The sequence below is a fragment of the Furipterus horrens genome, unplaced genomic scaffold, assembly GCF_987537825.1.
Source record: "Furipterus horrens unplaced genomic scaffold, mFurHor1.1.pri manual_scaffold_5, whole genome shotgun sequence".
In the NCBI taxonomy this organism is placed as follows: domain Eukaryota; kingdom Metazoa; phylum Chordata; class Mammalia; order Chiroptera; family Furipteridae; genus Furipterus; species Furipterus horrens.
Genome location: NW_028327175.1, coordinates 177,873,928 through 177,888,631, shown reverse-complemented (window position 1 = coordinate 177,888,631; position 14,704 = coordinate 177,873,928). Strand labels below are relative to the sequence as shown.

The 14,704-nt window shown below is 44.3% G+C and overlaps 1 protein-coding gene across 1 annotated transcript in view; it reads right to left on the bottom strand.

Annotated features, from left to right (window-relative positions):
• The window catches only part of WDFY4 (WDFY family member 4), a 350,593-nt gene that overhangs the window by 232,357 nt on the left and 103,532 nt on the right, over positions 1 to 14,704 (bottom strand). The window contains exons 14-17 of the mRNA XM_090278357.1: positions 4,235 to 4,449; positions 2,901 to 2,995; positions 1,341 to 1,578; positions 838 to 914 (exon numbers count right to left, since the gene is read on the bottom strand). Of these exons, the coding sequence (XP_090134483.1) occupies positions 838 to 914; positions 1,341 to 1,578; positions 2,901 to 2,995; positions 4,235 to 4,449 (625 nt within the window). The remainder of the gene's footprint in view (positions 1 to 837; positions 915 to 1,340; positions 1,579 to 2,900; positions 2,996 to 4,234; positions 4,450 to 14,704) is intronic.

The following is a 14,704-nucleotide window of genomic DNA, read 5'->3' as shown; positions in this document are numbered from 1 at the left end:
AGTCTGGATCCTCAAACACTCTTTCCAACTGTGCCCCATCCATTACTCTATGCTGCCTTGCCAAGGGAGTGGAGAGGAGGCACAACCCTGAGGCCTGCCACCATTTGGCCAGCTGATCTAAAGCCAGGCAGTGTGCTATATGGGGCAGAGGGCTGAATCTTTCAGGGAAAAATGCTCTGCTTTAAGGAAATCCATGCCCTCTCACCTCAGAAAAGGGTTGGCAGGACAGGTGGGGCCTGTTGTCCTCAATGAATGAGCAGAATCAGACTTGGTGGCCCACACTGATGCGCCTTGAATACAATGGCTCCTCAGTCCCCACCTTCCCATGGAAACCCTGGTTCTCCTAACAGAGGGTGCCTGGTAGTCAGCTGAAGACAGCACTGCACAGCATGCAAAAGCCTGCACTGATCTTTACACAAGCCAAAAACAAGCTTATTCCTGAATGGCCATCAATATAGAACTCATATTTATCTCCAGAGAGAGTTGCAAGAAGGGGTGAGGTGTCCACTTCAGCCTCTGTCAGTCATTGACAAAATAAATCAAACCCAGGTTCAGTCACCAAGTCACCTACTGAACACATCAATGCTAAGTGAGCCCCTGCTATGTGCAGAGTTGTGGCTAGGCCCTTGGGACATGCAATGAACAGGACACCCTGCCCTGAGAGGACCATGGCAAACTAGAAGGATGACTCATCTACAGACACACAGGACTAAGAGAGAGACTCATGCATTCTTAAAATGCCAAGAGGAAACTTGACATATATATTTCCTAAGGACTGACTCCCTGAAGCAGAAGTGAGGAGAACTCGGCCAAGCTAAACCCATGGGAAGCACCCACCTGTCCCAATCCCTCCGGAAACTGAGTACTCAGTGTTGGTTCCCATCACCGTAGAGAGGGTCGGAATAAACAAACACCTGGAAACAGGAAACAGTCTCAGATTATTGATGCTCAAGCCAACCTCCAGTTGTGACAACCCCTCTGTGTCTTTTTGCAGGGGCCTCAGTTGCTCTTAGACCATGAGACTCCAGTGACAGGAAGTGGCTGATATTGGTACCATGGCCCTAGAAAAGGAATCCAAACTGGAGACTGGAAGAGAGAATATTCCAGAATGCAGACATGCCAAGGGAAGGAGAAGGTCCTTGTCCTATGCAGCTGAGGATGCTGCCCCTGAGAAGCCACTGAGTAGACAGGGTGTGCTAGACAGGGTGTGCATGATCCAGACATAGTTCACTGCTGAGTGGTGAGAGCTGATGAGAACTACAATTTTATAATCAATATTATAATTGATCTGAAGCATTGGAAAATTAATTATGTTTTAAATATATAAAAGCTTGTCATACCCATAACCTTCCATGGACATGTCGAATTCCACAAATGATGGAGCCAAGGCAGCCCTCTGAGGCTGCAGGTTGCGTGGGGAGGTCATGGAGATGAGGCTCAGTGCTGTCTGAAGGGCAGTGGTGGAGCTCTGGGACATCCCCGAGGGCCTGTGGGCCTGTGCAACTGCTGGACATGGGCTGACATTCTGGGTGGCTCCTGCAGGACCCTCAGCAGTCATTGGTGCCACTACCTGTGACCCTAAGGCAACAAGCCAGAGAAGAGATGTGTCTTTGTGCAAAGCATTTGCACCCCTCTTCTGACAACAGCCCTGACATTTCTGCTACTGGGAAGGAGGGCACTGCAGAGTTACCATGCATTTATTTCCTAATTTCTAGGAGGGGAGTTATCCCAGGCCCTCCCACCAGGGCTTTCTGCTGATATTGATAACACTGAATGAAGGTGACATTGCATTTCTCCTAAAAACTTCTCCCTTTAATTCCATTACAGTAGTCCCTCTCTATATGATGGTTCACTTATTGCGGCCTCACTATATCATGGGATTTTTTTAAATATTATATTTACTGTAATTATTTATCATGGATTTTTCACTATATTGTGGGATTTTGCAGTACTGTATACATATGTTGTTAAACTTAAGTAGGTTTAAGAGTGTAGAATATGTTTAAGAACATAAGTAGTGTTTATAAAAGTGAGGAAAAGGTTAATAAGGGAGTGGGAAAGGTTAATAAGGGACTGGGAATGGTTTATAAATGTGTGGGAAGGGTTTATAAAGCCTTAAAATAAATATGAATACTAAAATAAATATAAGGTCCCTACTTCATGGATTTTTACCTATCGCGGGGGGCGGGGGCATATCTAGAACGTAATACCTGTGATAAGTGAGGGAATACTGTACATCCCCTCTTTCTGCTGCTGTCATTGGCTTGCCCCAATGGCAGTCACTCACTGAAGCTTCATCCTGGCTCACTGACTTCCACATTCTTTTTCATAATAGCCTGTCTCCTTGAAAGATCTCATCTCCCACCCCTGACTGCTGGCCCAAGGCTCACTGTATTCTCACTCTCCAGTTATAACTCCTTGTCTTAATGTTCTATATGGCCAGACATTTAGTGTGTCCACAAATTTCTTTTCTTCAAGCGAGTTCCTTGGACCAGCATCCTCCCAGGTGCCAGGCCTGATACTAGTGGATGCAACCAATGTTTTGTCCTCCTTACCACTACACCCTCTGAGCTGTGAGCTGTGAGCTATACAGAAAGCCATTGCTGTGCACCTTCACCCAGAAGCAGCACTGGTACCCTAGCTGTTCTATAATCTGGGCCCAAAGGGCTCAAGTGTATGCTCACCCTCACCTATCTTATAAGGGGGTGAGGGTCATCCTTCTCCTTAGAGAGCTGGTCTCTCTCGGGGTACCTCTGCTTTTCCTCATTTGCTCCATTGAGCAGCAGGCAAAATCATTTTAAAAATATGTCTGCTTCCCAATTATAAATGAGTCCTTATAACGAATGCATATGTTGTTTCAATTCCTGTTAACCTTCCCCTGTTCTTTCCTCTGTCCTCACCTGAGCATCCAGAGTCTCCTCCATGCACATATGATGAATTGGGGATTTTTGTCGAAGCTGATGGAGGTGGGGCAATTCCGAGACCTAGAAACTGCCTGGATATCATAACACACGAGAAAAGCAAATGAAGAAGAGATTTCATGGGCGGAAGTTTTCTCCAGCACTTTCCTACATCCCAGTACTTCTGATCCCCCTCCCAGCTTTCCTCTGTCTGGAAACCCTTCCTCAAGTAACACAGAGGCAGGCCATTCCTCTCCCAGCACCCAGACTGGAGAGCTGATGAGTTTTAAAACTTTAGATGCTTTTGACATAACCAGTGACAGCTAGGGGCCTCAAATTGGGCCTTGAGGGGAAATGAAATTTGTTGGAAAATAACTATGTCAAACATTTTTTATAAGTTTCTAATGGAATTTGCTAAACAGTCGAATTAAACATGGTGGCACTGTCTGGCAGTGGGAATATCAGAGGCAGAAAGAGGCTGGCCTGGCCCCTGAGTCCCAGGTCTGCTGGCTAAAAGAGCTTCTTCCATCCCCTCTGCACTTGGTGCTGTGTGTCAGTGGAGGCCCAGCAGATGTATGCCCTCGGACACTGCCCTCCCTCCTCCACAATGGTGCCTGGGTGGAGTGACCCAGCCACAGGTACTTAAGAGACTCTTGACCTCTCTCCTGCAGTCTTTCTTTCCTCTGTCATTTTGTCTTCAGTGTCTGCTCTGCCCTCTGCCTCTTTACTCCCTGCTGAGGCTCTCCAGGAAAGCTGTGGTTTCATGGAGGGGTTGCCAGCAGGAAGTCCTCCACAGACCACAGTGGCACAGCCTCTCTCATCCTCTTGTCAGGATCCTGGACGCTGCCCCTCACACCAGCTGAATTCCCAGCAGCCTGGCCCCACGGCACAGTCAGGCCTCTCAGCCCTAATCCCTCAGAGAATGCTTTCCCATGCTTTGTTCCCCTCTCTCCTGGTCTGGTGAACTTCCATAGACACAGGCCTCAGGGCTCACCAGCTGGCTTCCTTGAAGCCCCACCTCTTTACTCCTAATCTCCAAACTATGGTTCTTCCAGTTCCAAGCAGCTCCAGCATTCTCCACCAAGCCTTCCCACAGCACTACTCTGTATTGTCACAGGACCCTTTGACCACTGTCCCCTCTCCCCAAGACCAGAAGCTCATGGGAGGGCCTTTGTCTGCTTTGTAGGCCCTTATACTGCCCGCATGGTCCCAAGAATCCTTCCTGGGTGGCAGAGGAGCCTGGGAACACCTGTCCTGTGCACTTCTCCTGCCAACTGTGCATGAACATGGCTATCAGAGGCCCAGCAGCATTTTATGAACAGCACATCCGGTACCTTAACACATCTGGTCTGATGGCTTGAGAAGCGAGCTTTTCAAAAATCCTGATGAGGCCTGAGTGCAGGGAGCTGCTGCTATTGGTCAGAGCCTGGTGGCAGGAGGTCATGAGGGTCCTGAGCATCCCTGCCTCACACATGACTTGACGATTCTTCTCCGATTTCACCAGGGACTGGATGTGACTGGTCATGGAGCACTGGATTTCCCTGGAAAGCTAAGTAACCAAAGCCAGTGTTAAGTCTTTGAGGTCATAATGTTTTGTGGGCAACTTTGATAGGCTCCCAACTAGGCCTTGAATTGTTTGTGGAGCCTGGAGACTTGCACCCATCACAGCCTGTTTTCTCTATACTCCTGTCTGTCTTGGGTATCCTCAGATGTGCCCTCCTCACATGCAGCAGTAGGCCCTGGACCCTGGTTGCCAGTTTATGGGATGATGGGAGCCACCAGGATCAGATGCCACAGAGGCAGACTGCCTAAATCAGAGATTGCATACAGACAGATGAGTTGCACATCTGCCCCAGAGATGGGTAGTTGTCGCCCCGCATGTATACATAATGGAGTAATTTCTGAATTCATTGTTAAAACTTGTAAGTCTGGAGATTTCACATAAAAGTCCAGATATGTGGCATCTCTCAAAGGTTAGAAAGAATCTGTTTGGGCAGATTGGTAGTCCTGTGTTTGTCAAGAAGCAGTGGAGCTATTCAATGGCTGTGCACTCTGGTGGATCCCACATCCCTAACCCCAGCTGGCTTCCCTCACTAAACAATCCTGCATTCGGGTTTGCACCGTCTGGCCTTGGAAGTGAAATTTGTCTGGGAGTACAGGTTTCAGGAAATATCACCCACACACTGCTGGCCATGGCAGACCAGCCCTCTTTGTCTTCACATATGGAAACATGTGCAGTGGGTTCAGGCCAGCTGGAGTCCTGTCTCTTGGTGAAGCCATTGGCAACACCACCATACCATCCCCGGGTGTCATCTCCCTCCCTACGAGCCTCCCACTGTCCTTTGTCCTCCTCTCCGTTTTAAGCACTTTCTGATACACAGACCGGCATGTTCCTATCTTCCCCCTACTGGATTTCAAGTCACTTTACTATCTTTATGTCCTGGAAGCTCACAGAATAGGGTGCACAGATTCAGCTCAGTAAGCATTTGAGCCAAATAGAATACAGTGTTTGACAATCTTCCTTTATTCACAAAAAGATAAATATCTGGAATTCCCAGCCCTCCCTAGATATACAAATGGTGGGGAGTAGGGGAGGGAATTTCCTTCACAAAAACTCTGAGGACATCCACATTCTCTTTTACTGCTGTATAAAATAATGTCTGAAGTGAGAGGGATATCAGTTAGATCTTATTGGAATTTTCCCACAGTGGATGCATAGGGGTCCTACCCAGACTCCTTTTCTCAGTAAGCATCCCATTCACAGCTGCCCCTTTTTGGCAGGAATGCCCTCCCCAGTAAGAGCTGCCCTGCTCATTGGCTATGTAGTTCCCCTATAACTATATTCATGCATGCACACACGCATACATAAATGTTTGTACACACATGTATACAGACAGACACGTTGCAACAGATGCACATGTGTGCACACATAAAGCCTAGAAATACAAGCATGGTTTCACATGACTGTGCACATAAACAGGTATATGCACGTGTGTGCATGCACAAACATGCATGCATACACACATGTGCATGCATACAAGCACACACACCTCAGATTATAGCCAATGAGTTTGTGCCCTTAGCCTCTGTGGTGTGATTCATGCTCAGACCCCCCCATGGGCTCAAGCTGAAGCTAGATTTCAGCTGACAGCACATCTCCACTCAGCTCTTTCCCCTGCAACATCCTGTTTTCCTCCCTCCCTTCCCCTGTATTCCTCCTTCAATGAATCACAATGAATCACATGCACCCCTGCCTTGGGCTCCACCTCCAGGGAACTCAAAGTGAGGCACAAGCATGCTTTTCATATTGCATGCCTTTGCCCTAGCTTGTGGTTTCAAGGAAAAAGATCTAGGACAACATAGATGACTCCTATGTTAGTCCATCAATGTGAAGCCAGAAATAAGCATAAAAATGCTTACTGAATAAGTTTTACCTAATGAGGACTGGCTTCTCATCCCACTGAATCTCAGACCATCTTTCACCCACATGTCCCATGAAATCTTTCTTGAAATCCTTCCCTGCTTCATTTTCTTCCTTTTCTTTCTCAAACAAGCATTAATTGCTAATTCAATGTCATATCTGGGCAAAGTTTTAGGCATTTCAAGGTGGATACGTCCCTGCTGTTAAGGGAATCAGTCCAGTGGGAGATATGTTCTAACAGAGAATGAAACCAGGGAGGAAAGGGGTTTCCCCAGAGCCCCTTGCACATTTCAAGGAGTTCTTGGAGTCATAAGGAAGTCTGGGCCTGGCACCTATTTTGGGAGCCAAATTTTACCCTGTGATGGGAATATTCAAGATATGCCAGGCCCTACATGAAGCATGTTGTCATGTATACATGAGACAATCCCTGTGAGGAACCCAATAAGGGAGATATTGTACTATTACTATGCCCATTTTACAGATGAGAAAACTGAGCCCAGAGAAGTCAATTTTCCAAAGCCTAGCTCAGAATCACCTCACTCCCCCATCTCTGGGGGCACCCTGGACAGAAATTATAATGGCATTCTTTCACAGGCCATGAACAGTTTTGTAGCATATATGTTTCAAGGATTATATTGTATTATGAAACACATTTACACTGTTGATGATCAGTTTCTCTATTTTTTAAAATGAATGTCACCCACCTTACCCTCCTGTCTTTTCACCTGCCTTCCAGAAGCACAGCACCCAGAGCTCCTGCCTCAGACTGAAGGCATTCAGTGAAATTCCATCTTTACCATACTTTCAGATTTAAAACTTTAGACTATTTAATTTTAGTTTAAAATTTAACTAAATTAGAATGATTTTTCAGGGGGACTGTTCCCAAGTAGGATTTGCTATTCTGAAATGTCACCATTTTGCCAAAGTCACTGATGTCAAGGAGAAATCTAATCACTCAAAGATGATGGTCCTTGCAATGGACTGAATGTTTGTTCCCCCAAATACCCATGTTGAAACCTAACCCCCAATGTGATGGTATTAGGAGGTGGGGCTTTTGGGAGGAGATTAGGTCATGAAGATAGAGCCCTCATGAATGGGATTAGTGCCTTTATAACAAATACCCCAGAGGGCACCCTCCTTCCCTGCACCATTTGGTGACAGCGTAAGAAGGGGGCCATCGATGTCTCACCAGATACCGAGTCTACCAGTATCGTGATCTTCAACTTCTCAGCTTCTAGAACTATGAGAAATAAATTTCTGTTGTTTATAAGCCACTTAGTCTGTGGTATTTTGTCATAGCAGTCTGAGTGGACTGAGACAACCGCTTCCTGTCACTATGGTGCCTACATAGCCAGCCTGAACTGGTAAAGCAACATGTATGGTCAACATGGACAAGAAAGAGGAGGCAGAAATGCTGGAAATCATCTGCTATAAACAATTTCCTAACTTTTACTTCAAGGAGCCCTTCCAAGTGGAAACATCCCCTTGACTCCCTTCCCCACATCTTTCTTTTGATGCTTGGAGTGTCCCTTCCTGCATCCAGCAGAACCTGCGGCTCTGCCTTCATCTCCATTCTTCTCAAAACAGAAAAGAAGCTTCCACCCTCTGGACTTGAACTTTCCATCATCCAGAACTTGGATTTTGGTAACTTCAGTCTTTTAATTTGCAGGGAGAGTCAAGGAGTCTTGGGATAAGTGGAAGAATTTTATGAAGCAAGATGCAAAAATAACATCACAATGTATTATTACTAAGAATTAAAAAGCTATGTCTACAATCTCCCGTTTTTATTGCCAGCACTTCGTTTATTGCTTTGGGGACTTTCTGGGTTTTGTTTGTTTGTTTAGTTGGTTTATTAGTTTTGCTTCCTCCCCTACCCCACCCCACCCCCTGTCAGCAGCCATACTTAAAATCTAAATACACAAAAAAGAAAAAATTTTCAAAAAGGAGAAATGCTGATCTTGCCTAATGATGCCACAAGTTTACTCCAAAATTGCTCAATGCCCCATAATGGAGGAGAGAAAATTGATCATCCTCATTATCACTGTAGCTCTGTCAATACCAATATTGCCTTGTTTTGAATAAAATGTGCTTTTTTTTCAATGTTGGTTCCAGTAAAATGGGGTTTTAGTGAAAATATGAGCAGTAGCAGGAAACCAGTCTCCCCCTACAAATGGATTGATTTTCCTAACACATATTACTTTCAACAAAGGAAAGGAGATGATGGTTCAATTAGGACTCAGTGGTAAGCACACAGGGTCACCAGACTGGCTGACAGGCTGGACTCTCAAGGCAAATTATCACAGAGCAATTTGTAGGGTGGCCTTATAAAGAGTTTTTGCTTTCTCCACTTAACAGTTGAACTTCCCAGTCAGTCTTTGTCATGGACAAGAATGTTTATTCTTCTTTATTTCTCTCTTCCCCACTTTATCTCCTGGTCCATATTAATATGGTCCCAGAACCCATATGAGCCCAGTGAGGTGATTTCATCTGAGAAGACATGGTCTTTGGGTACTACATCAGTCCATACTGTCTTCTGGATATGAATCACGTTGTCTTGACATAGATGTACAAACCATCAGATGACCAGCATCTGCTTCTTTCAGACACTTTAAAAACACTGGAAATTTCTATTGGCCTAGTGAAATTTGTAATAGTTGCTTGCTCCAATTTGGCTGACATATTCTTTATCTGATAATTTCAGAATAGAGATGATATAATTTAAGTGACCTCAGCTCAAAGATCAAAGATTGTAAATGGAAGGCCTACAGATTAGTTTATTTGACAAGCTATTTCAATTTATACCTTCACTTACTTAGTTCTCTCTTTGTAAGGGTATGAACTTTCCATTTTTCCACAGTCCCCAGCAGCCTGATACACTCATTTGTGGTACCCATATCACTTTGGAGGCATGGCAGTTTGTGATGTCGGTTTAGGTGTAAGAAGGTCAAATCCCATGGCTTCCTTGATGCATTTGTATAGGCTTGGAACTAAGACCCAGATGCATGTGAGGGCCTGCTCCAAATTTTCTGCCTTTTTTCTTTTTACAAATTACACACATATGATGGTCAATGCTTCCTGGTAACTGAAACTGAGGATAGTCTATTTATAAAGTATTGTCTCTTTCCAACTTTACTTTCCATTCTCTCCTTGGTCCACCTGGTACTTCAGGCCTAGTAACATTCTCACCCTTTACTGAATACACCATGCCATTCCTGACTAATGCCCGAAGTTGGGAAAGCACTTTCTAGTCCCAACCTTTGGTGAGCATCTACTTGTTAGTCAAGACACAATTCATGTTTTCTCATCTAAGAAATCTTTTCTGACTTTCCCAACCAACTCTCTCTCTCTCTTGCTCTCTTTCTCTCTCTCTCTCCGCACCATGCTCCATCCCCACCACACTGTGAACTGCTGTCTGAGGCAAGAACTCTTCCCCCTTGTTTCCCTAGCACCTATCTCTGTGCCTCAGATGCAATAGCTGCCTAGTAAGTGCAAACACAAGGCACAACATGTTCTAGGACACAGGAGGTGCACCTAACCCAGAGGGCTGAGAGGGTGGTCAGAAAAAGTGATGTGCCAGTAAAGAGTTAAAGGATAATGAAGGGAGAACCAGGTGAGCAGGGGAAATGGTCTTTCTGGGAGAAGATACTGCAGCATGCACATGCAAGCATCGAGGGGTGAGAGAGAGCATGGCCTTTCAGGGAAAGGTTGGGGATCATGGGCAGTTGTCAGCCTGGGTCATTCACCCCAGCACCAAAACCCCTCCCCTGCAGTGAGCCTATGGTGAGCCCTGAGATGGAGCATGAGAATATCACCAGGGGAACCAACTTGAAACATCCAGCCAGAAGGACGCCTGCGCAGCCTGAAACCTGAAATATCTGTGGAGAGTTTCCATCTTGGACACACTCCACACTCCAAGATAGCTGGATCAGGTAGGCAGTGAAGCCCAATGGAGGGTTCCCTGAGATCCACCACTGTCCTCCAGCCAGAATAACTCCCAACCGTGACTGGGGCATTCTCCAGAAGTGCAGGAAGAGAGACATTCACTTATTCCAAATTTTTCTATTGCTCTGGTGCAAAGCAAACTGCTGACCCAACTCTTTTGTTACAAGATATTTTAAAAGCAGAGTTGTGTTGTTAACAGATTCCCATCCATGACTGTCTGAAGGAGGTTCCTTGAATAAGACTGTAGAGAACAATTTCTTGCAGAGATGAGGAATCTATTCATGAGCAAACTGTAGCTCGAGGTCTGGTGTGCTGCTTCTGAGCTTCCAAATAGACATTTACCCTTCCTTCATCTTTTAGGCACAAGGCACATGGCACACAAATATCTCTCCAGAACTAGGTTCTCATACTGATATGACATTAACTAATAGACAATCTTGGACTACTTTCTCTAAGTCTGTTTACTTAGCTTTAAAATGAGATTAATAAAAATATCTACCTCACAGTATGTTGTAGGGTTTTTGTGTGTGTGTGAGTGTGTGAGTTAATAGAAATAGCATGTATGAGCGCATTTCTGCTTGTAGGATGCAAGTGTTTGGGGAATATTACCCTCCACCCCAATTGCAGTCTTTTCTTGCCTGTCAATAAGATCCTTTCCAACTGAGTGGCCAGTGTGCACAGCCACTGCACGGTGTACCAGCTCAGAACAGAGAAGAAGCACACGCCTTTCTTGTCCCGAGGTCCCATCACTGGTGATGGCAGCTAAAGTTACCATGTGCTTACTATTTGCAGGCACTCTTCTAAGTGCTTTTGTGTACTAGCTCATCAGGTAAACACCATGTGCTAGGGGTTATTATTACCCATTTTATAAATAAGGGAATTGAGGCCCAACGAGATTATGACTTGCTAAGGTTACCCAGTGAGTGGAGACACAGGAATTCAAACCAGAAGGCCCAGTCCAGACGCCACTTCATTGCTGCAGTTACTGCTTCTCAGTCCACTGGGTGCTGAAGCTCACAGAGCACCAGCTAGTTAGTTCCAGGTTTCAGGGCAGCCTTTACCTTGCAGGTTCTGTGAGCAGCAGCAACCCCAGCCTCTCGTAGGTCACAGATGTTGTGGGAACTCAATCAGCCTGAGCTTAATTCAGGCAGAGCCAACAGAAACTGTTGACGCTTTGGATTAGGCACTGGGAACCCATCTCATCCTGTTTAAGGCCAACCCCTCAAATGTTATAGGAAAAACTAAGTGATCATGGCTCTACTCCACACAGAAGTTACCTGAATATAGTAACAGGCATACAGAATTGGCCACTAAACACCTAAACAGATGTGGCTGTTTCCACCATCTTGAGAGGCCTGGTGGGTATCTAAAATAAATACATGCACCTCAGCCACATTCTCAGGCCATGGGCTCTCACGGTCAGTAAGGATTAAAAAGTCACCAAGTGACACTTTGGTTCAGAGTATGGATTTTCTCCATCTCAAACCTAACATTCTTCTTGGAATGCCCAGTGCAGAGTTGCTCACTATCTCTGCAGCCATGCATCAAATTTCTGCAACTGTCTCCTTATATTGAGCCTAAATTTTTCACTGTTTAACTAACTGGTCCTTGTCTGTCTTTGATTGTTCTACCACCAAACAACAAGCAAGTATTTTCTCAGCTCCCATTCTCCCAGAATCTTTTCTCTCTAGGCTACACACTCTGAGTTCTGTTTGCTATTCCTCCCATGACCAGGGAGGTTTTTCAGGGCCCTCATCATCCTAGTTTCTGATCTCTGGACAAACACAGGCATGGTGTGTTTAAGAGATCAGCAGGACCATTACCTCCCTTTGGCTAGACACATTAGTTCTATACATATAGCTGAAAATAAAATTCATGATAGCAATGTCCTCACCCTGCTTGGTATTATTATTGACCCTACACTAACCCCCCCTAGCACCCTCTCACATACATCTTCTCTTCCTCCTTACCCAGTATGAATATGCCTGTGTGTTTGAAAATGTGAGCACAAGCATGATTATCTCTGCTGAATTTTGACTCGATGGATTCTGATCCACTGATTAAGCTGATACAGATCCTTCACATCCCCCTTCTGCCATCTTCCATTTGAGTTTCACTCAGATCACTGACACTGATCAAATGCAGAAAAGGCAAAGGAGAGAACCCATCTTTTGATTCATAAGTAGATATTAATTAACATACAGTTCAATATCAATTCTCTGTTATTAATTTATTAATAGTATAGTGCCAATTGAAAATATACCTAAAATGTATTAACTTTCACTTAAAATTTCCAAAAGTGTATGTCTTATGGCCCTGAGTCCTAGGAAAACAGAGAAAGTAGGGGTATGATGGAGTCAGCATCTGATGAGCACACACTGTATGCCAGGTGCTGAACCAAGTATTTTACACTATACTCTACACTACTCTTCTCAATGGGAAAATAATATGAGACACTGAGATTGGAAAAGATTACATAATTTCCTAAGGTCACACAGCTATGGAGTGGCATAACTGGCACCCCAACACAGGTCTTACTTCAAAGCCCATAATTTTAACACTGCATCATGCACTCATAAGAAAGGGAACTTAGTATCTCATAAGGATCATAAACTGATAGTCTATAGAAGTATGTTATTTGGTGGCCATAGTTTGGTTTTGCTTTTGTTTTATTTCCTTCTAGTTAGATGTGAATAATTTAAGCAGGGAAAGAGCCCTTCCCTAAAGCCATAGGCTTTAACACTCCCTATTGTTGACATCTGGCTTAATTTATGCATTTCCTTTACTTTTCTGGTCCCAAGACATTAAGTCTGCAACTCCTATAACCTAGGCCAAAGGTGAGTAGCTGAATTTGAGATGGTAAAAGGGACTAGGAGAAAGGTCACCTGATAATTGGACCAGAGCTCATCCTACCCAACTTTAATTTTCACTCCAGCATTCTACACCCATTTTAGCTTGCTTTTGATCCTCTTCATCACCATACAAAGTTAATCCTATTTGCTCTATTAAGGAGACTATCCAAAAAAGTCACTTGGAAACTGACTAGGATCTGAAATTTTCCACTTAGAAAAAATAGAAGTATTTTGGGGATAGGTTTCAGAATAAAAGAGCATAAGGAACCTAGAAACTCAACATATTTGGAATTTCTAATGTGTTATAATTTAACAAAGCAAGACTCCTACTTTACCAATTTCCTTGTTGAAGAAAGCTGTTCTCTTTTCAGATAGCCTGCCCTCACACAGTGCTATCCAGGGCTATTAATGCTGTGAATATTTTACTTATTTGAAACTCATAATGATTAGATTAGCTCAATGTGTTTGAAATACAGGCTAATTCCCCCAAATTACAACCATTTCCAAATTGAGGGATAAACGAGTTGATAGACAAATGCAGCTCACAGTCCTACTTCTTTCTGCCCTGTCAGTCCATGCAAGAAGTTCTGGTAGAATCTGGAGTGTACCCAACAATAACATGAGTTCAGAATGATCATGTTGTTGCTTCTAATAAACTCTCGTGGGTACCACTTCTTTACAGGAAAGGCAACTTGGCACAAAGACAGGAGGTCTGGACTCTTCTCTCAGGGACATGCACCACCTGGCTACAATGTTAACTGTGTCACTCAATTGCTACAAGTTTCAAGTCCTCATCTGCCAAGTGAGAATATTGATATCCACCTTGTAGACTTCTTATAAAGATTACATGACAAAGTAATAATACTTGTAGAGTTTTGGACAACTGAAGCAGTAGCTACACCACTTAGCAAGTGCATCTGATGCTGTGGTGTATGTCTCCTCACCATGTGAAGCACTCATGCATTGCGTCATTTACTCCTCATGATAATGCCTCAAGGAAATATTATCCCCATATTACAACAAAGGAAGTTAAGGATCAAAGAGGTTACATAATTTTCCATGCTTCTGTGACTATTAAGTGGCAGAGCTGAGATGTGAACAAACTCTGCTATCTTCAGTCTGGACTCTGCTTTCACATAGTGGATGGATGCTCATTAAACATCATAGTGGTGGTGATGATGATGGTGGTGACAAAGAATGATAACACAATGAAGTTCAGTTCTCTTAACACAGTATTCAAGGCCCTTAATACTGTGGCTTCAACTAACCTGTTCAGCCCCAGTCATGGCTTTCTTATCCAGGTGGTCTATCCTAGTGGGCATCTTCCTTTGTTCCTTCCTCTGTGCCTGAGCTTTATTGCTTTCCTAATGTGACATGGGCACATCTTTTCTTTAAAGCTTAGTATCAGTGTCCCCATCTCACTGGCTTTCCTTTCGTTCTGTCCCAGGGCCTGTGGACAAATTTTGTTGTAGCCTCTAGAATGTTGTCTTGCTGTTTTCTACATCCTCTGCCTACCCACCCTCAAACTCAGACTATGAGTTCCTATAACATTTATCTCTGAATACCCAGTGGTACTTCATAAGGATTTA